Genomic DNA, 27127 nt, shown 5'->3' on the forward strand with positions numbered 1-27127 from the left:
TATTGATCCCAAATAATGTACTCATTTATTCCTCTTAAGCACATAATTGAAATATTGATAGACACTATTTACCATTAAATTAGAAATCCAAAGGACATACTTTGCGTAATTTATTAGCTAGTTGAGTTGCCTGTATTTAAGTTTTCTTTTCTTTTATGTTTCAATACATAGCTAATTTGGAAATTCCACTCCTATTAGAAATTGACTCATTGTGAATATTTGGATGATGTGTCCAAAATAAATGTATCCATACTAATATGTATGCAAATATAATTTTAAATGAATCATAAACCTGCCCTGTCTTCATGTGAAAAATTAAAGTTGCCCAAAAACAAATTAAGTCCCACAAAGGAAAGTGATACCTTTCAATTGCTCCCTAAGTAAAAGAAATGTGAGTATTGTTCATGCAATTACACGTGTAACTGAATGCTAGTTACTCTGTGCCCCAACCTCCCACCACCTTGCTGATAGGGATGGTAAATTTGAAATGTACATATTTTATACCTTGGCCTAGTAGGTCCAGAATGTTTGATCATGCTTCTGGATTTCCTGAACATCTTTGTATGCCCCACATCATAGTCTGCAATAGTGTGTTGAACAAATGGTTACCGATATAAATAAACAATAATGTACTGTTTTCTTACTTCCTCAGCTCGTGAGCACATACGTTATTGAATCTTTATATAATCTGATAAGTTGCTCACTGCACAAAATGAGGCGTTCATATGTGAGTGGAGCTGCGAAAAGGAAACAAAAATCTGAAGTAAAACAGAAGCTTGCAAAGCTTCAAAAGTAACTTCATTTTTTCCGGTACAATCAAAATGTTGTACTGATAATGCGGCGCAGTCACAGTATGAAGGAGATGATCTTGTTGCTAATGAGCCAGTAAGAGAATATACTGAGGATGTATCTGCTTCCACTTCCTCTAACATTATAGATTTACAAACTATTGCCGGAAATGCTTCTCAGAGTATAACAGATGACAGCCAATGTTCACAAATTCCACAACCAACAGCAGTGAGCTACGCAACAGATCCTGCCTTATGGAATCCTATCACAAACGAAACACGATCATATTGGGTTCAAAGAGGGCCTTCAACCTGTCAAAATCGAAATAGTGATTTTTCCAGTTCTGCTCGTGTTTATCAAATTGGAGAAAAGAAACACAAGCGGAGTTTATCCGATGCTGCTTTCAAGCAGCAACTGCAAAATGGGGAATTTGTAAGTCGTACATGGCTGTTATATTCTCCTTCACAAGGAACAGTGTACTGTTTTGCTTGTCGTTTGTTTTCTAGCACAGATTCTGCCTTCAGTAGATCTGGTTTTAATGACTGGAAGCATGCAGCCCGTTGTATTTCTCAACATGAAGCTTGCCCTGAGCATCAAAAATGCATGTTAATATACACCACCCGTCAAAAAGAAACTGGTAAAATTGATTCTGAATTAGAGGAACAGATAAAACATGAACAAATATACTGGCAGGGTGTGCTGAAAAGAATTGTAGCAGTTATTAAATTTTTAGCAGCAAGAGGTATGGCATTCAGAGAAGAAAACCAGATGATAGGATCACTGCATAATGGAAATTATTTGGGGATTTTAGAACTTCTAAGCCAATTTGACCCGTTTCTTGAAGAACACATCAGGAAATATGGAAATGCTGGAAAGGGCAATCCCTCATACCTATCAGCAACAATTTGTGAAGAATTTATCACATTAATGAGCAAGAAAGTTTTCTCTGCAATAATATCAGAAATAAAGGAAGCAAAATATTATTCTCTCAGTGTAGACTCCACTCCACATGTGTGTCACATCGATCAGTTGACATTCACAGTGAGGTATGTAAAGGGTCACGTACCAAAGGAGCGTTTTTTGGAATTTATCTCCATTCATGGTCATGGGGCAGAGTATCTTGCCGATGTTGTAGTGAAATTCCTAGAGCGGGCAGGTATTCCATTATCAGATTGCCGTGGTCAGTCATATGATAATGCATCCAATATGTCTGGTCAGTATTCGGGCTTACAGGCAAGATTGAAAGAGATCAACGAATTTGCTGTTTATGTTCCTTGTGCTGGCCATTCTTTGAACCTGGTGGGTATAAAAGCGGCTGAGTGCAGCATGCAGGTTGTTTCTTTTTTTGACTTTGTTCAAAATTTGTACACTTTTTTTGCTGCTTCTACTCATCGTTGGGATGTGCTACTTCATTCTGTAGGCCCAGATCACAAGGTTGTAAAACGCTTGTCTGATACTCGATGGTCAGCTCATGCAGATGCCCTCAATGCATTGTGTGGTGGCTATGAAAGAATTAAAGCTGCTCTTGATTCACTGACAAATGATCACATTCAGTCAAAAGATACAATGCATGATGCACTTAGTCTCCTTAAAAAAATGGACAAGCTGGAAACCATTTTCTTGACCATTCTCTGGAATGACATACTGATGCGTTTCAACGAAACAAGCAAGACTGTACAAAAAGAAGATGTTAACCTATCTGTTGCAGTCAACATTATCCAATCTTTGAAGTCTTATGTCCAAGAGTTGAGAGACCAATTTGATGACTATGAATGCAAGGCAAAGGCAAAAGCTCCAGATACTCATTACAGAGATTTTGGAAAGCGTACAAAACAACGAAGCAGTAGACAAACTCGGTTTGAAGGACCCTCTAGTGACACCGTACTTGAAGGGCGGGTACAAATTTAAAGTAGAAGCATACTTACTGATCATGGATGCTCTGATTGATGGTTTAACACGGCGAAGCGAAGCACAAAGAGACCTAAATAATCTGTTTGGCTTCTTTACAGAATTAAAAAACATGAACACCAAAGAAATCGAAGGGTGGTGTGAAAAACTTGCCTCTTTGTACTATAAAGACCTGAACAAATCTGATCTCATCAAGGAATGCCAGCAGTTCAAACATTATCCTGTACACAAAAATGAAACAATTTCAATGACTTGTCTTTACAGGAAAATAAAAACTGATAAACTAGAGAACACTTTCCCTAACATTGAAATTGCACTGCGAATATTCTTGTCGATGATGGTCACAAACTGTACTGGTGAAAGGTCCTTTTCAAAGTTGAAGCTCATAAAAAATGAGCTACGTAATCGAATGCTACAAGCCAGACTCAATTCTCTGGCTCTGCTGAGTATTGAGTCAGAAATGCTCCAAGAAATAGAATTTGCTGATCTGGTTAATGAGTTTGCTGCTAGCAAATCCAGAAAGAGATGCATACTTTAAGTAGTGTCTTACAGGTGCCTAATATTGTACAGAGATGCTCCAAGGTTTGACTTAGAAGCTTTATTTTGCAGAAACACATAATGACATTTTTGGTATTCATTGAATCTAAGTAAATATTCATAGAAACACATTTACTTTCCTTTTTCTAAAAATCATCTGCATTAAGATGTTTGACTTCTACAACCTAAACTGCACTTAAAATTCCCCTAGATGCTCTGGAATCACAGCACATTGAGCACTTATAGCATTTGACATTATAAGACAAGAAAAACTGACAAATGGGAAGAAGACCCAAGAACAAAATCACTTTGAATAATGTTCGCAAGAAAATGCCAAAACTGTATTCTATGTGACAAACAGCATTGTCAAAATTCAAGCCAACAGCATAGAGTTCTTGTACTCAATCTTGCCTATTTCGTCCTTCTCCAACTATGAAACAATCAAAGAGGGCCTGACCATTCAGGAAAACAGCATGGATGCCTTGCAGGCATCTCCAAGACTGAGTAGACCAGGAAAATGGTAAATCATAAATAGGGTCCATCTGAGCATCATAAAAGTATTGTCAGCAGTTCACAAAAGCCTATAACTTTCTATGGTCTATAACTTTCTACTTATCATTGAAACTTAATTCAAGCCTTTGATAGAGGCAGCAAACATTGCCTTCAACAAAACTTCCAAACCCAGCAGCATTTATGTTCAATTCCTCAAAATTAAAATAGAACTCCTTAACACAATTACTGCACAGGTCAGGTGTAGGTAACAAGATTTGCAGAGATACAAGATGAGGTCCAACAAGGATAATTGCTCAATCATGTTCTGTTTAACCTATGAACCATGATGTATATGATATCATCCAAACAAACACCTATTGCACAGAACACGTTGAAGAAGGTTGAACACCACTGCTTTTCTGTATTTATTACTGTTTGCTGTCAGCCCATGCAATAAAGTTTGTACCAGAATCAACATTGTTAAGGCCTTAAACAATTTGAATTTCACCAGTAAAATGTTAAAGGTGATGTTCTGAGCATGTCTGAGGAAAGAAAGAACCAATGTTAACAATAGAAAGAAGGTAAGAAGAACAGCACTGAAAATAGTAAATGCATAGAAAGTTATATACCTCAGGCTGAAATGAATGAAAAATAATATCATGGAACAAGACATTGATTGAATCTAGACAGGTGGATACAGAATTTTGCTAGAAAATGGGACAACATCACTCTGGCCTACTTCAATAATGTTATATGTGATACTTAGAGTGACTGAGAGAGTGGTCTAGCACAACCAGACGGCCCCACTGATCTTCATTTGTCTTCGGATGTGGATTCAAGTAACATAATCACTATAAATTGTACTGTAAGTAATTACAGCTCATTTTTCTCCTTTCTTTTACTGTTTCATACATTTTGAAAGTATCATTAAATATTGCGTGACATAGCAAGGGTGTGAATGAACGTAAAATGGACAGTGAATTCAAAGTTATTGTGAACAGGGGCCCCCAAAATATGTTTGGCCCAGGGCCCCCAAAATCCTTAAAATGTCCCTGCCGATGCTCCAGTTCTTGCAAGCGCTGCCAGTGTCACCGATCAGCAACATAAAAGGCATGGAGCCAACCGTTCACCCAGCTGTAGACCTCTGTAACTAAAGGTGTAAAATTAGATATTTTCTCAAAGCCTTTTGTTTTGCCGCGGCTGTAAGTGGAACTGCTCGTCAGTTGGTCAATATGTTCGTTTTAAGTACACAGGCGTAGAGCAAACGTGCATTAAAAACAAAACGTTTCTTTATTTTCTGATACAATACATCTTTATTTTGTTATCACTCAATAGTTTATTTATGAAACTGTGGTACTGGTATTTATTTGTTTTTTTATTTTATTTTACTAATATCTCCCAATGCATCCTTCACATTTTTTGTTTATATGAAGATATTTGAATGTTAATCATTGTTTATGGAATTTTTGTGGGAAAAAAAACTTTAATAAAGGATTGAGATACAAAAAATGCAAAAGGTTATTAGGAATAAAAACGAGCTAATTGAATTAACTGATTGCTAACGATGTATAGAGCAAGTCCAAGAGTAACACTAATATAACCAACCTATTATTACAAATGGAAAAATGAGTAATTTTACCATGCATAAATGATTAAAATCATTGCATGACATGGTTTAAGAAACCTCTCTACAAAGATACAATAGTGCGCGACTCTCAATTAATACAGCCTGTAAAGTGCATTGGAGATTTGTGTTTCAAGCCTCCGAAAGGCCATTTGTTTTTTATCAGACAAGTTATATTTAAATTAAAAAAAAAAAGTGTTTCAGTGGGTAGGAATATGCATAGATTGCATGAATGAATAGATCATGTGAGAGTCCTGAAAAGTTTGTCTGCACTAGGCACACATTTTGTAAATCAACTGTTGAGGGCAGTGCCCAGGGGACTGTAATACAAATATTTATCATTTTTTTTTTTTTGTATAGCACAAACCTCAAAGCAAAGCAATGGGACTATGTACAGTTAAGAAGACACAGCAGGAAGCAGTGAAGGGAGATGTGAACTGGAGGCGATGAAGATACAGGGGTGTAATGCAGCTGTTTCCAGGGAGATTACTGAGCGCCATTGGAAGGGCGGGTCCCCGGGAGGGTGCTCAGTGAAGAGTGTTAGATAAACAGAGGCTTGAGTTTAAAACAGAGGCTTGAATTTAGCCTCAGCTGGAGGAGAGATTGGTCCTGGTGGCAATGCCCGCTTCTTAAGACATATGTACAAAAGGTATTTCGTAAAAATAAAAGCTAAATAGGAGATAGTCATGCTCCCTAAAGTAGTGTTTTTTTTTACCATTTTGACTTCTGTGGAAACCCATATTATTACTAGAACTCAGACACCCCCACTAAAGTGTTGTTGTAAGCCAGGGACCCCCACTCAGTGAACAATGGAAGCCGGGGACCCCGGCCCAAACATTTTTGAAGATTTGAACCACAGAACAACACAGAACAAATACAGAAACAAGCTTTCATCAAACAAATACACAAATGATGAAACATTTTATTTAATTAGCAAGTAAATATAAATGAAAATCAACATTTTAATAGGCAGGTTGGACCTTTTCTAAATGTAATTGAGGCTTCTCCTCATCCATACTATATTCTGTTTGATGCACTTGCACTGCTCCCAGAAATCAGCCTGCGGATACAAAGTTACTTTCTAGCCTCCAATTTCCATTCCTTCACGTTTACAGAACGTTTCAAAAGCTGCGATTCTTTATTTATTTGCACTTTATTAGTGTGTTAATGTTATTTAATTTTATAAGCAGTCGCGGACCCCTAAGCAGGCTTTGTCGACCCCCAGGGCTCCAACAGGTTAAGAATCACTGCCCTGAAATATAAAGTGCACAAGAGATTGGTTTGGTAAAGTAGTCCCATCACCTGCATGTGTAAATGCTTGCTGACCAACTAAAAATTATTGGGAAATTGTTATACTTTTCATGGTGATCGGTATCCAAGCAGAGTCAGGAACTCCCCTAATAAAGCCTTAAATAAGATGTGTCCGTAACTGTTATTGACCTCTGCTGACGGAGTTACCAGCTGTTAATGCTCGATAGCATGTTGAAAGTCTTATGCTATTAGGCAGATTACTTGCTGTAAATTGGGTGCAGTTGGAGACTGTGAAACGCCATGAAGACCTGGTCAATTTGATGTCTCCTTAGGTTTATATTCATACAGTGCTGAAAATGAACAAGCCCTTTAACCATTCGCTGTATATTTAGGCCTACATTTTAAAATGTTACAAAAAATGTATATGTTCTTCTGTATGAAACTTTATACATACCAGACTATCTGAATTATGGAGTCTGATTTATATCGGGCTGTCTTTTAGGCTAGCACTGGCACCCGTTTTTAGGTCTCGCCTGACCCAGCGCATGCGCTGGTCTGGCGAGACTTTTAGTAAGGGCTTAAAAAAAATGCTGCCATGGCTGGCCTAGAGCTTGAGTGCATGTGCGCGGGCGCGCGCTTTGCGTGCCTCTCTCCATGCCTCAACTACATTAAAAGTAAAGCGCGGGTGCCGCGATTATAGGATAAGTTAAGAAATAGATGTTTTTTTCTATTTCTTTACTTTTACTATAATCGCGGCACCCGCGCTTTACTTTTAACGTTAAAAGTGAAGCGTGGGTGCCGCGAATTATAGGAAAAGTAAAGAAAAAGATGTTTTTTACTATTTCTTTACTTTTCCTATAATTCGCGGCACCCACGCTTCACTTTTAATGTTAAAAGTAAAGCGTGGGTGCCAAAAGCGAGACCTATTGGCTATGCTAATGCTTTTTGATCTCGTCACTAAGTCACAAAGGTGCCTTCCCTGCTTGCTTGCAGTTTATTTGTTAATAGGACATGCTGTGTGCCCACGTCCAAAGTATTTTTAATTAAGTTTTGCAAGTACATTTTTCGACCTTATCTAGTTTTATTGTTTTGTGCAGCACCTTTTACGCAAGGATGTTGTGCCATACCTTTCAGAATTTACTTTATTTGTGTTTTTCTTTAGCTTCTCACAACTGATTTTGAAATGACGTTTCCCTCATCTCCTCAGGGTGGAAGCAGTTGCTATGAAATGGCCTTTATTAATGGCTTTCCTCCCACATATTCCTTGAGTGAATCCTCGTCCCAGTATGAGGCGCAAATTATTACAGCAATAGCTAGTCACCGGCGTCCGGTTGGTACTGAATGATGATGTCTTTACAAGGAGAAGTTACATCAGTGATGCACATACGGGGCCACAGGAAAGAGTAATATCCGTTTCTTTTTCACTATGCCCCAGTATTGGTGTGATTCTTCGGAGCTGATATTTCTCAACTATTTTCCAACGTCTTTGTCGGGTTTTCTTGAGATTTTAGGAGCTGCTCTTTTCACACATCTTCCAGCTTCAGGCCCAGCAGCTCGGCCATTAGCACATGTTAGCGACAGGTGCTCACCTGGAGTCTTGAAAGATCACGATACCTCGTCATTTCATCTGTTTGCCGACATCCATCTCAAGATACTCTGTGGGAGAAAGGCTAAGCTGCCGATGGCCTTTCTCAGAGCGAAATCTCAATCTCTTTCCAGAACCAGACCCATTCATAAAGCCCTTCCACTCATTTGATGAATTAGCAGTAAGAACCCACGAAGCTAGGAGCAGACACAGGCTCTGGACCTTTTGTTTTAACTGCGCCGCTACTTTTTAAACGAGCATTGGCATAGCCAATAGGTCTCGCTTTTGGGACCTTTATAAGTGTTTATCCATGCAACAGTTGATGTTGTTGCACAAAGGATATTGTGCTGCATAACTGAATACTTATAAGGTCCCAAAAGCGAGACCTATTGGCTATGCCAATGCTTGTTTGGGGGTGGGTCTGGTTTGCATTACCTTGTGGGATTTAGTTTTAGTTGCATTGGGATGCTTTGCGTTTTATATATAATCTGTCCAAGAAAACAATTCCATCCGAGCAGAATACAGGTGGTGTAAATTAGTGTGTTTGGATAGGCATTTAAAAATTCATGTAAAATGTTCGTGTAGATTGTGGATTTTTGTTTATATAGTCCTTACTACCCCTGATGAATTGTTGAAGCACTTGTTTGAAGTGGTTTAGTAAAGGGAAGATATGAGATCTTATTAGGATTGGTGAACATGTGCACCTGTTAGTTGGATGACCAGATGGAAAGAGAATGGTTTCGAAAGCATTTTTAGGACTCCATTGTAGTCAAAAAAGTTTGAGATAAGTCTGAGAGTGGAGAGAAAGGCAGAGGTGGGAGGTATTATTTGATAATATTTTCTAATAAAAAATGTAAACATACATGTACACAGACATACATGCATGCTTACACACCTATATATTATACATCGGTATGTCTATATATTTGTACATAAATGTAATGTGTACGTGGCCAGTCAAATACATGTATGTTGTTCATAAACCTACATAGTCTGTTATTTTTTTTCTTAATCATATATCAGTATACACTGAAGCATAAACTCCTATACCTACACACATGTATATAGAGATCATCCACATACCCAGGCACACACATTCCTGTCATGTTTGAATGTATATTCAGTGTTTTTTGTTTACTATCTAAGCATATTTTTATACCCATATAGAAAGCATAAAAACAATATACATAGGTAGAGGTACCTAACCTATAATAATATTTATATACTCTGACATATATGTATTCTCTTGCAAATTTTATTTTAAAAGTATTTATTTAAAAAGTTTTATATAACACGAACAAGACCCATGAGGGTATCAGAGCGCTTTACATTTGAGCAATAGGAGACCTATAGATTAGATAACAGTGTAATTGAAAGTACAGGAGGAGAAAAACTTTTGGCCAGCAGAACAAGACATAGTCCTGAACAGTCTAAGAATGTAATAAGGGTGAGGGACGTGTCGGAGCAGGCCTGGAGAAAAGTGGATCAAGAATAAGCGAGGCAGATAACAAATGTCACAGAGGAGGAAGCTAAGGAATCTGATAACAAAGTAAATATAAAAAGTACAAAAATTGTGATACTATACAAGGGCGAGCCAGGCGCGTCTGAGTGCTTGTCGGGCGTGGGAGTTCTAGGGCAGGAATATGTTCATCAGTTTCTCTGGACCCCACTCATTTGGGAGTGAGCATTCCTTATTTTCCAACCGTTCCCCCTTGTCCCTCCCATATTTACTACTAAATTGTTGACCTACACGCGTAGCAAGATCTGCCTCCGAGGCTCAGACCTTCGTACAGAAAAGATGGGCGAGGCGGGCATCTCCGGCAGGAGTTTGTGAATTGTATTTTGGAGTACGCAAAGTAATGCTAATTCACATACTCCAAAACGGCTTTTGTGAATGCCCGCTGTTTCACAGTGCAACAGCGAATGGTTAGAATAGTGAGGATAATATGTGAATGAGACGGTTGCTGTTTTTTATTAGCTCGTGGTGACGTGTTCATCTTTGGGCTGCTCCTCATCGTGGACGCAAGTCCAAGATAGGGTTTGTTCAGGCTCTTTTGTTCAAAGCCTGCATGAGCTGTTCTATGAGCGGGTCTGCCATTTAAGGGGTGGTTGTAAAAGGCGGGGAATAATACAATTGTATAGTGGTGGCTGTGTAAATATGTACAAACTATATATTTGTATTAGGGAAAAATCGAAAAAAATATTTTTCTTATGCTTAATGTTTCAAGCGTGAAGTATAAGTTTGTGGAAAAATGTGTTGTAATTCTGATTACAAAAGCAAGCACAAATATTACAAATTAGATTGTTTTGCATTTTTTCTAAAAATTAAAGATGGTTTTACATTTGTAAAATACATTATTGCACATGTGAAAAGATTTATAGGCCGGGGGCGTTATATGTTGTGCACCGGTACAAGCATTCTGATTAAATATGGGATGGAGCAAGATTTTTATGCTACTCTGTTACACAAAAATGAGAGCAAAACGGATTTGTTTTGCTGCACTTTACTTTGTTTTGTAAATGTTATGAATCTTTTAAGTGAAGATTCCTATTACCTATTTTCAAAAGGCTGGGGTTCCTACAGTGCTAGGCAGCCTTTTAATTTATTTGCATGGCCGCAGATGTTACCGTTTGTCTTGTGGTGGGAGCTTTTCTCAAAAATGCAATATGCTGGCCTAACTCTGAATTTTTAATCTGTTACTTGCTTATGCCTCCCTTTTAACTTATTTATTGTAATTTGATTGCATATTTTATGTGATGCTAGTCTGTTCTTTTATGGTTATTTTTAATAATCCAATAAGGCGAATATTGATTGAATTCCATCTTTTTACAAGGTTGCATTGCTGCCACATTCTCCAGGCAGTTGGAGGCAGTTCTGACGTTGTTTGCAAGCTCTCACATGCTTGCTTGAGTTCTGTACAGAAGCTGTGTTTCCAGGATTCAGTTGTCAGTCTGCCATTTCAGGTTGACATTTCGAGAACAAACATGTGAAACTCTGAGGAGCTTGGTAACGCCCAAAGCCTCGCGGAAGAGGCGCAGCAGGAATATTGAGCGTGTCCATTCGAGAATTACTGAATGAACTTTTAGGCGCGTTTGAAGAGGCCGAGGCCCCGCCCCCGACGGAGCAGGACAAGCTATGAGTGACAGGGCTGTTAAATAAGGTCTCCCGGAAGTGCAGACCCTGCAGGAAGAACCTGTGAGTTCCCTTAAACTCCATGATTTATAGCAGAAAAGGGCCCAGATCATGGACCGATTTGTGGGGAAATGATGACACATTGAACAGTAATTGTACGCTGACCCAGGAGCAAATAGCTGTCTGAACCTATTGTAAATATTCCAAGTAACACGCGAGGATAATTTGAAGATGCTTGGCGTCCATGTTGTTTAAATTGAGGTAGATCAGGGGTGTCCAACATTGTTTCAGGAGGGCAGCATCCAAGACCCTTTTATGATACCCAAGTAAAATAAATAGAAATTCAGTAAATCTGAATGGACGTCATTTACATACTCGTGGTTCTCCTAGAAATCTGGCATTGAGCTAGCCCTGTTGGGTGTATGTTGGACTCCGCGGAGGCAATATAGAAATGATGGTATTCCTAGCCCACCTCTTCAGGTAATGGCGAGCAGCAGTGCGTTGCAATCACTAAAGCACTGTTTCTGTCCGTCTTCACCAGTCGGTCAAAATGTGGATTTTTTTTCAACACTGCATGTTTAAGCACAACTGCAACTTCTGACCTAGGTAAAAAGTAAGGATTATATTTGGTGAAGTGGCCAAAATGTTGCTCCCCACACACTTCTCTTAGCAAACACTTGGATTTGGTTTTGCTGTTGGTTCATTTGAAGGGATTCATGTGCACCCATAGCTCCTGTTTCTGTAGTTACTCATCATCAGACTTGTAAACCAAGGTGAGGCCTGGCGATCAGAAGAAGTTCTGCAGTGGCTAGCCCTGTGTACATCCGTGTTTACAAGCTGAAGGCCGCCTGTAAAGAACAGGTTTTAGAGTAGAGGCCCTAGGTGATTGCTACCCAGAGGTTACGTCGCAGAGTTGACACCACGCACATTCTACTCTTGAGGATACATTTGGGAGATCAAGTTGCAGACGATTCCCCCTCTGCCAGTCTTTTCACACCATGAGCAGAAGGCATCCTGAAGTCTGTACTGAGAGAAGAAGATGGGGCGTGAGGGTTAGCCAGGACTCCTAGAAGCTTGCTGGGAGATAAAATGGGCTGACCTCCATTGACTAAAGATGGGGGTCCCTTTGGAAACCTGCGCCTCTGGGCTTTTAGCAGATGCGCCTAAAGCTAGATCCAGAAGGACAGAGTGTTGGTGAAAACTAAATATGTAACCATACAGCACAAAGATAAGCATGTAGGTATAGAGAAACTATTGTAATACAAGGATGCCACGATCACCTTAGCACAATTTTGGATCATTCATTTTAGCTAAAACTCAGGAATTCTTAAAAAAAAAACCTACAGTATAATTTGGTAGTATGGATTCTGCAATGGCCAAATAAGCAAAGTGCCCTTTGACAACCTTTCACTGGTCAGAAAAGTGTATCCAAGTCCCAGCCCATAGGCTTGCCGTTTGTTCACTTCAACGTTGCTCTTATATCCTTCGTTCTGTTTGTCATGGCTTGCATGCTTCATGCCTCTTCTTGTGTTTGGCCCTCCCCCTGAGCATGAACCAAGTACTTGTGTCCATCCCCAGCGCCCGTTTTCGGAGCTACTTGTTTAATTGTGTTTAAGCACTCCATACAAATGCTTGTGTTCTCTCACTCCTTTCCCCTAATTGTAGTGCACATTTCCCCTCCCGCCCGCCCCATCCCTGTGGCTTCTTTTCCCCTCCCGCCCGCCCCATCCCTGTGACTTCTTTTCCCCTCCCGCCCGCCCCATCCCTGTGGCTTCTTTTCCCCTCCCGCCCGCCCCATCCCTGTGGCTTCTTTTCCCCTCCCGCCCGCCCCATCCCTGTGGCTTCTTTTCCCCTCCCGCCCGCCCCATCCCTGTGGCTTCTTTTCCCCTCCCGCCCGCCCCACCCCTGTGGCTTCTTTTCCCCTCCCGCCCGCCCCACCCCTGTGGCTTCTTTTCCCCTCCCGCCCGCCCCACCCCTGTGGCTTCTTTTCCCCTCCCGCCCGCCCCATCCCTGTGGCTTCTTTTCCCCTCCCGCCCGCCCCATCCCTGTGGCTTCTTTTCCCCTCCCGCCCGCCCCATCCCTGTGGCTTCTTTTCCCCTCCCGCCCGCCCCATCCCTGTGGCTTCTTTTCCCCTCCCGCCCGCCCCATCCCTGTGGCTTCTTTTCCCCTCCCGCCCGCCCCATCCCTGTGGCTTCTTTTCCCCTCCCGCCCGCCCCATCCCTGTGGCTTCTTTTCCCCTCCCGCCCACCCCATCCCTGTGGCTTCTTTTCCCCTCCCGCCCACCCCATCCCTGTGGCTTCTTTTCTCCTCGATCCCCGTCTGTTTCCTCTTTAAATCCTCAAAATTAAAGTAGCGCTGTTTTGACTGAAACAGTGTCCCCATAGAGCACTCCTTTGGGGTGAAACCCCCTCCTTTATTACATTGAAGGTACACAAGGTATTCAAAGATATTGTATTCACAATTTCATTTAATATATTTCAAAATTGTTTGAATGCATAAATGCCACTTACTTCAAATCCTGATATAGGATAAATGTTCCCAAGCCCTTCATTAGGGGAATGTTCTGTGAAATAAAACAATGTTTTAAGTTTCAAGACAAAATAAATGAAAAAATCCAATTCACAGCGTGTTGGTGAGTCTATTAGGATGAACAGAGCTGCATTGGCTGAACATAGCCACGTTATACGAAACTAGCGCGTAATACAAAGAAATCAGATAAAACAATTTAAGCGATGGAAAGATGCAACGTGAAAACGTGACGTGACCAGAGGAAGCCGGTGATTGGAACCACAAAATCAAAACTCAACTAACTGAACACAAAAGCACAATAAGAAATCGCGCAGAGAAAGCACCTGTTGCAGCTCATTTTACCATGCATAAACATAATGTGAGCCAATTAAGATTTCTGGTTTTGGAAGTTGTTTTACAGAACATTCCCCTGATGAAGGGCTTGGTCCCGAAATGCATTGGGAGCAGCATTTATCCTATATCAGGATTTGAAGCAAGTTGCATTTATGCATTCAAACGAAAATTTTGAAATATATTAGCAAATAAAATTGTGAATACGATATCTTTGAATACCTATGTGGCGCAACATGGTTTAAAATAAATGTGAAGAACACAAAGAATATGGTTTGAATCTTGTGTACCTTCAACGTAATAAAGGAGGGGGTTCCACTCCAAAGGAGTGCTCTATGGGGACACTGTTTCAGTCAAAACAGCGCCATTTTAATTTTGAGTAATATTTGACTCCTTTGGTCAGAGGGAGATACCCATCAGCACCCAACCGTGAACTACCAGTTTACCTATTAAGCATTTTTGGATCATCTAGAACAAAGCGTGTGCCGCACAGACCCAAGTGTCTTCTTTAAATCCCCCCACCCCCGTCCATGCTCTGTTAAGTTTTTTTTTTATGGACATGGGGAGATTACGTGATTCACCCAGAATCACTGGATGTTAAGCGTACGCCGAGATTGGAACTTAGTTTCCCAGTTCCAAAGTCGGCAGCTCTTGCCACCCTGTCCCCTTACTTATTACATGTAGTTTGAGAAAACCAGAAACGTAGGTGTTCGATATATTTTGTTAAGGATGAACAGATCTTCAAAACCCCCAAAACTATAGCTGCTCACGGACATAGAAGCAAGACTACAAGTTCATGTTTATTATAGTCCTGTTTTTTCATCATTAGGGTCGGTGCTTCTGTTGAACTTCTTATGGTAGGGCGTGGGCTGGTTTTGCCTTCTTTTTGACTTGATAATCTCGCACAGTTCTTTAAGGACAAAATTGAGACCATCATCCACAATCTTGCCATTCCCCCTTCGCAAGATAATCTCAACTCCCCCGGGGCAGCCACGACTTACCTCGATCCGTTGAGCCCAGGACTCCTACCCAGGGAATGTCTGCAGACTCTCCCCCCTATCTCGGAAGCAGACTTTGAGAGAATGGCACACGGAATCACCTCTGGGTCCCCCCTCGACCCGTTGCCACCAAAAACATGGAAAGCGTGTGGAACTGAACTCTTCCGCACCCTCCGTAGGATCTGCAACCAATCCCTGTGTTGTGGATTTGTCCCTACCCCCTGGAAGCAAGCACTCATCACCCCGCTGCTAAAGAAACCCTCATTGAACCCCGAGTGTCTATCTAACTTTCGGCCTATATCGCTCCTACCCTTTCCGGCGAAAGTTGTGGAACGCTGGGTTAGCTCCTGTCTATCGACACATCTAGAGCAGAATCACATTCTGGACGACTTCCAATTCGGATTTCGCCCAGCCCATGGTACCAAAACTGCTGTGCTTACAGCCATGGAAGAACTTCGTATGCGTGCAGACAGGGGCCACGCAGTGGCCTTGATCTTATTGGACCTGTCTGCCGCATTCGATACGGTCAACCATGTCATTCCGCTAAAGAGGCTCAGAGAGGCAGGGGTCGACGGCACCGCCTTGCTCTGGTTCCACTCATACCTGCGAGATAGGAAACAGGCGGTGTCCCTCCCCCCTTTTCAATCCGCCTTTTCCCCAGTACCTCACGGGGTGCCCCAGGGTTCGTCCATCAGCCCGATCCTTTTTAACGTTTATCTGAAACCACTAATCACCCCGATTAAATCCCACAGACTGAAAACTATAAACTACGCGGACGACACCCAGCTTATCCTCTCCTGGGAGGGGGAAGACTCCATTCCCATGGAATCGTTCCACGACTGCTTAAGAGACACAGCCGGCTGGCTGCACAATAATTCCCTGCAATTCAATTCCTCCAAGACCGAGGTACTGTTCTGCACTGGGAGCCGGATTCCTCGCCTATTCCCCACGGAATTCTGGCCCCCGGAAACCCCAGAAAAACCACAGCCGGTCACTAGTGTCCGCAATCTGGGTGTTATGCTAAACAACAAACTCAGCATGGAAACGCAGGTAACCAAAACAGTCTCCACCTGCTCGGCCCTACTGCGTTCTTTACGCAAAATCATGCCACTACTCCCCGCACAGGCTCGAGCACTAATAGTCAGGTGCATTATCCTTAGTCGCCTTGACTATTGCAATGCACTTCTGCTCGAGTCCCCAGCTGTGCTACTGGACAGACTCCAAAGAGTCCAGTCGGCCGCAGCCAAACTAGCCCTTGGATGGACCAGGAGATCCTCGGCCACAGCAGCCTTAGCCGAGCTACACTGGCTCCCTTTGAAGCAGCGAATAGCCTTTAAAGCACTCTGCCTTGTCTTCAAAGCACTACACGGAACTGGCCCCAGATCCCTACAAAAAATGTTTTCCTGGTACACCCCCACCAGAACTCTCCGATCCGCCTCAGCCTGCCTTGTGAGGGTACCCAGATTCAACAAGGTAAGGACTGGGGGAAGATCCTTCAGAGTGGCCGCCGCTAAACTCTGGAATAGTTTGCCGGTCGACATCCGCCAAATTTCACAACTCCTTCCATTCAGAAAGCGGATTAAAACTTGGCTCTTCCCCTAAATCCCTCACAACCCCTCCCCAGTCTCCCGTCTCTTTTCATCTTAGGAGTAATCTCTCAGCGCCAGGATACCTGCCAGGTGACAGTTGCGCTATAGAAATGTTTTAAATAAAATAAATAATAAAATTTTGCCTTCTTTTTCAGTGAAAGTGCGACGTTGGATTTCAGACATTATTGACTATGCTTACTTTTCTGTTTTAGCGAGTGGCCTTTTGCATAAAAGCAGCTGATTGGCTGCTTTCAGTCCAGGTTCAACATGGCTAAAAGACATTCACACTGTGATCAAGTATAGACAGTACAAGATATATAATGGGTTGGACCTTGTGTGGAAATCCTAGGTAGGTGAAGATGTGCTGCAGAGTTTTCATTGCAATGAAGCCTAATGTTGCTAACTTATCCAATTGGGCATTCATTGATAGCTTGGAGGTCATGGTCATTCCAAGGTTTCTTATTTCCTTGGATACTTTAGAAGGAGGTGGTCCCAGACCGTCAGGCCAGGCACAGAGCGGGTCATCATTTTTTCAATTGCGACATGTGAGTATTTCAGGTTTGGACGCATTATATTTTAAAGGGCTCCATTTCATCCACTGCTCAAAGGCTGGGAGGCAATGGAAGATTTTTCAGTTCCCAATGTCGTTGGGACTTTCCCGTTTAAGAAGTATTTGTGTGTCATCTGCGTTGTTATAACGTGTGCTGAAATTCATTGATCGTTGCCAGTAATGACTTTGTGTAGATGTTGAAAAGCATCGGGGAGATAATCTGCGTAGCCTACATGAGGGCGGAGGAGCATCGCCCCTCTGTTGCGAGTGCAAGAATCATGAAAAATAAAATGGTAATAATACAAATTTATTGCCCTTTTATTTTTCATACTGGCAGCAGCCAAGTTTGAGGGCGGGGTCCGCAGCAGGGAGGAACAGTGTGCACAGTTTTAAGTGTGCATGTCACTTTGGCTGACTGTCTAGCCACGACCAGTCTGACATGCGCACTTAACACTCCAACCCGAGCGGTCTTAGACAGCTGGGTGGAGAGCAAGCACAGGCCCACAGTGCTTGAAGGAGCATTGAACCAGCACGCTCCAACCAATCCTGTTGCTTCCCCCATTGCTCTATGAGCAGCGTGAGAGCAGTGCCTGGATTGCTAGAGGAGTTAGATGAGGCTCTGGGCGGTAGCCTGTGCTGGAGCCACCAACTGCGGAGACAAAGAGGAGCACCGAGCACAAGTCATTGGGTAAGTAAATCTTTTATTTTAAATTGAATCAACTCAATGACCGGCATTGTGAGAAACTCTCAGTGCTTGCAGCCTCCGCTCCAGAGCTCTCAACCGTGGCCCGTTATAAACACTGTTTAAAATGGACCACAATTGAGAGCTTTTCCATTGAACCTAAGGGTACTGCTGTTTTTTTGTTTTTTTTATGCGTGTCTGCCAGTGGGTTAAATATTCACCCCACCAAGTTCATTTGCCGCTGGCCACCACTGGAAATAACAGAGCCTTGAGGGACCCTTGCTTTTGTGAAGTACGTTTTGGTTGAGAAAGAGGTAGTATGGATGACCCTGCTTCGATTTTGGAGGTATGATGCAATCCAGTTGAGTAGGCCCCTCTATGCCTGTTTGTAGGGTCTGTAGATTAGAGTCATGATGAACTGTGTTGAAGGCAGCTAAAAGGTGAAAGAAGTAATGCAGCGACCCTGTTCTGTTCTACTGTGTTTTTAAGGTCATCCCAGATGGGGATGAGGGCAGATTCTGTGCCTCTTTCTGGACAGAATCCTGTTTGGAAGTCGGACAGTATGAAGTTTGTTTTTGTGTTTTTTTTTAATTTTATTTTTCGAAGACATCACAAAAAAATAACAAAAATAAAATGACAAAAATATTCATGTAGCATATCAGCAGTATGCGTGAATAATCCTAAACAAAAACTTTCCCACAAATCGAACAAAATACATAAAGACACCAAATTATAATACCAAGACAATTAAACCCCCACATCATTCCTGAGCAATAATCCCAGTCGTGTTGGAATAATAGAGCATCTCCCTTCCATTCACTCATACCACACATCTAGACCACACACTACTCCACGCTATAACCACTAGCCCTCGTCACTCTGCTCTAGCTGCCCTTTTCAGAAGAGTCTTAGGGGCTCCCAAATGTCCTTTGGTCTTGAGATCGTAGGTAATAAGGGTACCCGTTAATTCACATACATATTTCCAATCTTTCTCCGATATCGGAGCAAGTAAACAAGCTTTCCATCTCTCACAGCTTCTGGCCGGCTGACTCATTTATTCTTCCTTTATCAACCTATATAGCCTGGAGATCAGTTTTTTGTTAGTGGAAGTAGTAAGCACGAATTGTAAAGACATCAACGTAAGAGGTTCAAGAGGGTATGTGTCATAGTGAGCCCTGATCGCTTGTCTAAGTCTGTGCATCGCAAATCTAAACAACAATTTAGAATTACTGATATATTGCAGGGTGTCCAGTGTGAGAAACGACCCCTCTGGATAGATATCCTGCATCAGCTGAAAACCCACCTCGGACAGTATGAAGTTATCTTCAATGAATTGTGACATCTTGGTGAATGCAGTTCATTCTATCAGTTTGCCCAGGAACAGTCCATTTGTAATCGGTTCGATCTGTAGTTGTTTGGGAAATTCAAGTGAGAATTCTACGAAATTCTTTATTTGCACATTTAGCATTTTGAATTCTGTTTGATTGGTACATTTCTTTTAGCTTTTTTGATAGTTGGCTGGTATATTCTGTTAAGCCTGTGTATGTGAAGTTGGTCTTGAGTGGTTGTTTTGAGCCAGATGTGTATTAGCTTTGCAATTTGTTGCTTTATCTTTTTTAGTTCTGCATTCACCCAAGGTGCTGGTTTTCTTTTGCCTTGTTTTGTTGTTTTACTGGTATTAGGATATCAAAAGCTTCCTGAAGAAACCCAGAGCTTTTAAACTGAATTTGTCTAGATCTGTGTTGGATGTTAGATGTGTTTCTAAGTTCTCACTATTGAGTTTGAGTCCACAGTCAATATGTGGTTACATGTAAGGTGGCCTTAGATGTGGAGAGTTGTGGTGTTTATAGGGGTCTGACCATGTGACTGGAGTAATCCTTTGAAAGATAACTAGTTGTGTATTTGAAAAAATGACATCTAGGATGTGTCCGCGATATGTGAGGTTTGGGGATGATCTGATGTAGATTCAGTGAGTCTAGGCCATTGATGATAGTTTTTGGAGTGGGCATGTTAGGTTTGCCAACCATACTTTTAGGTCACAAATGATGCTTAGGTTGGAGTGTAGTGTCATAATGGTTGAAACTGTGCCTAGAAACGTATCTGGGAATGTTGCATTGCTAGGTGGTGGTGTAAAGGAGGAAGTTGGTGTAGGGTTGCATCTAGTGATGAGGGCCCATATATGGAAACGTCGTAAGCTTTGAGATTTATTGTTTCCTTGAATAGAACATCTAGTCTGCCTCCTCTTTTGCCTATGTGATTTTGCATGACAGTTTGATACCCAGGAGGAGTACAGGATGCCCATCCATGCCAGATTTTCAGACTATTTAATTAAGATAAATGTACATACAAAACATATAAATGGAAATCATTTACATTCTCAAGAGTTATCTTGCCTATAATGGACTTTTTAGCACTAAGTGATCATACTGGTCACAGTGTATAATATTATTTCTTTCTCTGTATTATGAATCAGTCACAGTGGTGTTCAAATGGGCCGGTCCACAAAGAACAGCAATTAAAACCCTGAAATGTACACATCATGGATGTCCTCCACAAAGATTTCTTTCTAGAATGTGCTCCAGTTTCTGACATTCTGTGGATTTCCCATATTCCGCAGGAATATGCATGGAAATAGTTGCAAACAGTTGTATTTGCTTGCTTCTCCCCTGTTTGCATTCTTCTGAGGATTGCTGACAGGCCAGATAATCTGTTGGCGTAAGTGGGGTGGAAATGTGCATAACCATGTGAAACCGTGTTTGAGGAGAAGTCTTACACTTTCTATTGCCACCTTGTTTTTTTCCGGCTGCAAATCCAACTTTTTACCTGCACAATAAAACTTCGATGTCTGAACGTTTTGTGGTTTAGCCCCAAAAATTACTCTTTTGTGACAAATATTCTTGCATCCCAGCTGTGAGGGAGAGTTCATGCCACTATTTCATGCAGGTCTAGATTTAAAGACTTGTTTTTGCGCTGTGAAGTTTTGAGTGTCCTCAAGCCCACATGTTTACCTACTATTATTTGTAGTGATTTCACTAACTGCCTGATTTGGATTGTGGATTTGAACAGTTTGGGCAGTGACTTGTTACTGACTGTCTTGTTTCCTTCCTCAGGCCTGTTCCTGATCCTAGGCTTGATTCTGTACCCTGCAGGCTGGGGTTGCCAGAAGGCTGTTGGATTTTGTGGACAGTATGCCTCGGCCTATAAGCTTGGAGAATGTTCTGTGGGCTGGGCCTTCTACACCGCCATTGGAGCCACTGTGCTGACGTTCATCTGCGCGGTCTTCTCGGCACAGGCCGAGATCGCCACCTCCAGCGACAAGGTGCAAGAGGAAATTGAAGAGGGGAAGAACCTAATCTGCCTGCTTTAACGGCAAAGGACCCTTGGTCAGCGGCTTGGAAGCTGGCTCTCATCTCCATTGACTTGATAAAGGGATCAATGCTGTTTACCTGCCACACACACCCTGTGGGAATAAGCTCATGTGTTGACCTTTGAACTCTCCAAGCAATATTTCATCACCGGTGGCACAGAGGCTCTCTGGGAAGCAGAGGAGGGAAGGTGCACTGTGCATGGGTGGAGTTTTGCCTGCGATATCAAACCTAAACGAAAGACAATGTAAATAGTTTACAGACTATGGGAAATCAATGTAGTGAATTGCAATTTTGTTGTACTTTCCCTCATTTTCTTTCCAGCCTTCCAAGTCACTTTAGAGGGCTTTTCATAGCCATAAGCAAGCCTTCGATTGCAGTCACAGAGAGAAAATTGATATTCTCATAAGTTTGTTTTTGGCTATTGCCATTGATCAGTGTGAAATGCCATGCGGTCACCACTGCTTTATCTGCTTTTTGTGTGCACTGCATAGTATGACTGGACATTGGTAAGTGCTGTATTAGTGAAGGAAATAGCACCACAGCTCCTGAATGCAAATGTTTGTAATCTGAAAGTTGAACATGGTGGTTGGTGGGGCAGCGGGTCGTGTACAACTTGCATAAACCACTTAGTTCTCATCGTCACAGCAGACCAAACCACTGTTTAATATATGAAATAAAGCTGCTGAGGGTTTGGGCCCCTCTACCGGTTTTTGTTAACTCAGTTGTAAGGGTGCAAGTAAATGGTACTTCTCTAGGTAGTGCCACAGCCCAACTAACCTAATAAAGTGTGACGCCCATCGCACACCCAGCCAAGTGAATAGGGAACCTCCATCAGTGTTGAGAAAAAGTCACATATTTTCCGCGTTGTGCCGACACCACCATACACTGACTGTCAACGCAAGTATAACCACAACTGCCGTTCTTGCCTTGGCCATGCATACGTTCAGCACCATCCAAGCTAATGTGTGTGCTGAAAGGACAATTGACCCACACAACTTTGTATTATGTAATGAATGTACAGAATGGAATGTGAAGTGTTTGTGGACTGACTCGGCCTAAACCCTCAGTTGCGAGGCATCGCCTTTCCTCCCAGAAAAAAGAGCCCATCTTTTCACAGAAGACATTGTGCGGCAACAAAGACATTCAAGTCATTGACTTTACTTCAACTCGGATTACCTCTGAGAGGTGTTTGGGATCGTATTAGTAGTCTTTCTTTAACACAGTGTGTATTGCAGCCTTTTAGGTATCAATTCAAACATCTATGTCTGCCATTTTCTTTATTAATCTTGCACTAAACCAGAAGTGAACGCTCGCTTTTCTCCACCTGGGATTTCCTCATTAGTTTGCTTCATTCACCCCTACCCCAAAAAAACACCAAAAAAGACTTCTTTTCAACCTAAAGTTGCATGCTTTATGCATTTCCTCTTCTTGAATTCTCCCTCCTAAAACACGTTATTTCACTTGAACGTCCTCACCAGTGTGAGATGCAGTGTGATGGCAGTCTGTGGTTTGGACTCATTACAAAACCCTCATCGCTGGGTGAAACTGCCCATTCCATGGGACACCGTGATCGAGCTAGAGTCGTTTGACCAACATGGACTTTAAAAGATGTCCATGTGCAACAGGGCACACACATAATGGTGACTCTTCCAGGGGCTGTTACAGTAACAGTCGCAGATTCCTTGTCACTATGTTGCACTACTTCCACGGCACGCAGCTCCCCAGCCCCCCCACGTCGATCATCACCTTGCAAACTATTGCCCTGTTTGCTCAAAAATGCGCAGTTGGTGCCATTATTGTGTTTCATGTAACCTTCCCCAGATGGGAGAAGTCATATGCCAGTAAGTCTCGTCAACAAATGTAAAATGGTGGAACTGCTTGGACCGGACCATGTGTAGGAGAAACTGGGAGGACCTTCTTGAAGACCACGTCCGCACACATGGCAAGGTCCTCTTGGAGAGCAAGAGTTGTACAATACTTAGTAATCTATCTGTTGGCCAAGAATCTTACATTAACAGCTATCCTGACAAGACTGATATAAAGTCAACCTAATCTGTTTCTGTAGGTGCTAGCGGTAAAGGAAGGTGCTGTCTTCAAATCCACTTACCTCCATGGCCATATTCTGTGTTTGAATCTTACGCTCCAAGCACATTATTCTCTTGGGACTCAAAGTATTAAGATGTACCAAATTCAGTACTGTGAATTGAGTGTTGTACTGTATCAAATATTAGGCAAAAGATGCTTTAGCTCTAGACGAAGAATGTAACCAGAGTTATATTGAAGAAAGTGAACAGAACATAAAATATTGCATATTTCTTCCAGTACCACTTGACTATGCTAGAAGCCATTTTGTGGAATTTGCTAAAACTTTATAAAAGCGCTTAAAAAGCCACAAATTAAGTATTAAAAAGGATTTCAATGCACACATTTGTGCAGAAAATTATGGTTTGAAGAATCCTTGAAAGTGACTAGGCAAAGAGGTGTCTGCTTACCAAATCATCGCACGCTGCCGGGTACAATTGAATGCCGCCACCTCTAACACCACTGCATTGACCTAAGGCTACAGAAAACCGCTGCATCAAACTACCACTAGGTTCACAGAGTGTTTACATAAGATAACTTGCCACTTCATCAACACTACTACATGTTTACACTAGCCCTTATAATACCACTAAACCACTCATAACCCTAAATTACCCATAATTCTATCTTTGCTCCTGCGTTTAACCAGGGTCTACACCTGCTGCTTCCCCTAACTCTTGCTGTAAACCAAATTCACACCATACTCTAACCCTAATTGCAACCCTAAGCGTAGTCATAAACTTTAACCTAACACTACCTGTTATTCTCACCCTGAAGCTAGCACATGCCCTAATTCTCGCAGTGTCAGTGTAGTGGTGTGTAGATGCAGCGGTGTCCTTGGCATGCTATGTTGATGTAGATGATTTAATGTACCACACAATGAATCAAATCTTTTCATTCCACTTGGCCTGCCGATTACTCTCAAATAGGTCCTCATTAAGACACCTGTTTAGTGTCATTGCGAAAGGTTGAAGTGCATTGAAGATGTCCCACACCAGAACATCTCCCATCAAATGGAACTGCTCCACGGGATATGTCAGGATTTGTTAGCAAGGTGCTTCCTCGTACAAGGAAGGCCATCCTCTGTTCGATGTTGGGACAGCAAAAGTTTTTTTTTTCCCACCCAGTTTACAAGGACTGAAATAAAAAATAAAAAAAATCACACAGTGAGCACCTGCTAACATGGAAAGTGTAGGGGATTTCTAGCGAGATGCTTGGCCCTGAAGGTGAGCGTGACTAATGCCACATATCTCAGCACATGTTTGGGCAAAGCCACCTACTCCGCCTTCAGCTTGCTCAGATCTGTCTGGTTGATATTGTCATACATGACAGCCTTAGGGCACACACTGACTTGTATTATTGCAAAAAAAAATGGGCCTGAGCGCGTATGAAATCGTACAAAAGAACATGTTTTCAGAGAAATGCATCTACAATTGCTATAAGGTATCAAACTACCCCAGGCAGGTACTCTCTGGGCCTTACAGAATTGTTGGAAGTGATATAGTGGCTGCCGCTGGTTCTTTTAAGGGCTTTTTCTTCATCATATACAAAGAATACACATTTTTTCACTGTGTGGTAATTAGTTCTTCCAGGCCACCCATCGCTGGGAACCTGCAGCCAGAGGGATGTTTATGTACAGCAGGCCCTGTTCAGCTACTGTGTTCCTCTGACTGCTGAAAATAGGGGTAGGCTTGTGAAGCGCCAAACCTACTAGTAATAGTGCAAAAGGGAAGTGTGCTTGTGCAGAGATAAGCGTGTAAGTACTGGTTCAGCTGGACTATACCCTAAGTGTCATTCTTATAAACATTATAATACACTCACTTTTTCTCTGCGTTTCACCCTCTATAAGCCATTCCTGCATTGAGGCCTTCAAAGAAATTCATTTTTTCTTGCCTTGCAGTTGTATTTTAATGGATAAACTGATGAGTTGTACTAATCGTATTTTGCTTTGTTGATTTACCAACCGTCTGAAATGTTTGCCGTGGATTCTGTGAAACCTGTGTGGGACGATGATTAGCTCAAAGTTTTAACCTATTGATATGTTCTTTGTACTGACATGTTCTCCTGTGGTTAGATAAACTTTTGTAAACTTGTATTATATAAAGTACATTTGTCTGTTTCTTTTTTAAAGGGTCTGTGTGCGTCTATATGTTTCACATGTGCTATCACACCAAGGTTTTGAAGTGTGTATGGAACATTGCAACTTAAATGTGCACCAGGTGACATTAGAAGGGAGACCAAAAGTGGTGGCTTTTCCTATGTGCAAGTCATGACTCTCTAAATGTTTGTGGTCTAACCATGTTAGGATATTGCCTCATGTCTGATACTGAATTACACAGTCATGGGGTCCTTCCATGTCACCTTGGGTTGGGGGTCTATTGTATGCTGATGCCCAGGGTCAAGTGGTTCAAAGGTTTATACAAAAGCTACAGTTCCATGTACAACAGAAACTCATGCTGTAGGGCAAACAAGACATGCGTGGAATCATACATAATGGTCCACCTTCCACGACACACAGACATTATGCCCGAGATGTTACTGTTCACATGCCTTTTAACACATGTAACTGTGTATGTATGTCCTGGGTATTTCTCGAAGCACATGCATACCACACAGTCTGCTATTAGTACGTCTGTGCGTTTTTTGGTAGTCGTAGGGAAGACTTTATGAATTTACATACAGCAAGTGCGTCTGTACTAGCAGGAAAGAAAAGGAACGACCTCAAACTTTGTCAACTACACCGCCCTCTCTGCACCGATCAAAAAGATGCAAACTTCCTTTGTGGGGTAAACAATGTCAGGATATAAGCAACTAAAAAAGCACTACTTCATTCAGCTCCACAAAACGACTCCTAAGTTAGTGGCAGGGGTTTCACGAGCAGCTGCTCTGGTGTCCTTCTTTTGCACCTAGTATGCTGGCCTTTAATACACTGTTTTCAGGACCACCAGCCATAGCGCTGATTATTGATCATGAGGATTGTGAGTTTAGCAGCTGAAATAAAAGAATATGGAAACTACATCGAACAAACGCATAGTTAAGGCCATCATTATGATACTGAAAGCACCCATCAAATTATTCTGATAGGTGGTAGACATTATAGTCTTTTACTAGTGTCTATATTGTTCCAGAGACCCAGTTGTGTGTGTTTATTCTCTGTTCTTCGATTTATGCTTCCCGACTCTGTTAGGGGAGACTCTTGATGGTTGGTTTTCCTTTGACCTAAAGGGAGGATCCGATGGGCAGACACACACATCTCTTGTCACAGTGGTGATAACAAGTTTGTTGATTCTAGATCTGCATTATCATTGATGGAGTCTGAATGGACAGTGTGACAATTCTCAGTGCACTGAAGCGGTTTCCTTGATATTTAATGAGCAAGACCTCTTTCCCCATTGGCCTCTTCCAACCTTCCAGGTTGATCGTGAAAGCAGAAAGAACTTGTGTGGGTACCAAGCCTCCCACTCCCCATTTGCTTGCTCAAAAGCTTCTCCGCCCCCCCAGACCTGCCTTGTCTCCCTGAAGATAACACATGCCAGATTGCACATACAACCCCCAGCAAACTGGACCAATTACCCCACCCAAATTTCATCTTTCTATAGCTACTACCAAATAAGTTATGACAGGCTCCACTACCCCTCCTTCGAGCAACATAGGAGGATACAGACTGGGCAAACTTCCAT

General features: G+C 42.0%; 1 protein-coding gene across 1 annotated transcript in view; it reads left to right on the forward strand.

Moving 5' to 3' along the window:
• Positions 1-25551, forward strand: part of LHFPL2 (LHFPL tetraspan subfamily member 2) — a 418004-nt gene extending 392453 nt beyond the window's left edge. The window contains exon 7 of the mRNA XM_085632259.1: positions 21108-25551. Within this exon, the coding sequence (XP_085488385.1) occupies positions 21108-21364 (257 nt within the window). The 3' untranslated portion in view covers positions 21365-25551. The remainder of the gene's footprint in view (positions 1-21107) is intronic.
• The last annotated feature ends 1576 nt before the right edge of the window (positions 25552-27127 follow it).

The sequence above is a fragment of the Triturus cristatus genome, chromosome 2_1 (genome assembly GCF_964204655.1).
Source record: "Triturus cristatus chromosome 2_1, aTriCri1.1, whole genome shotgun sequence".
NCBI classification, from domain to species: Eukaryota; Metazoa; Chordata; class Amphibia; order Caudata; family Salamandridae; genus Triturus; species Triturus cristatus.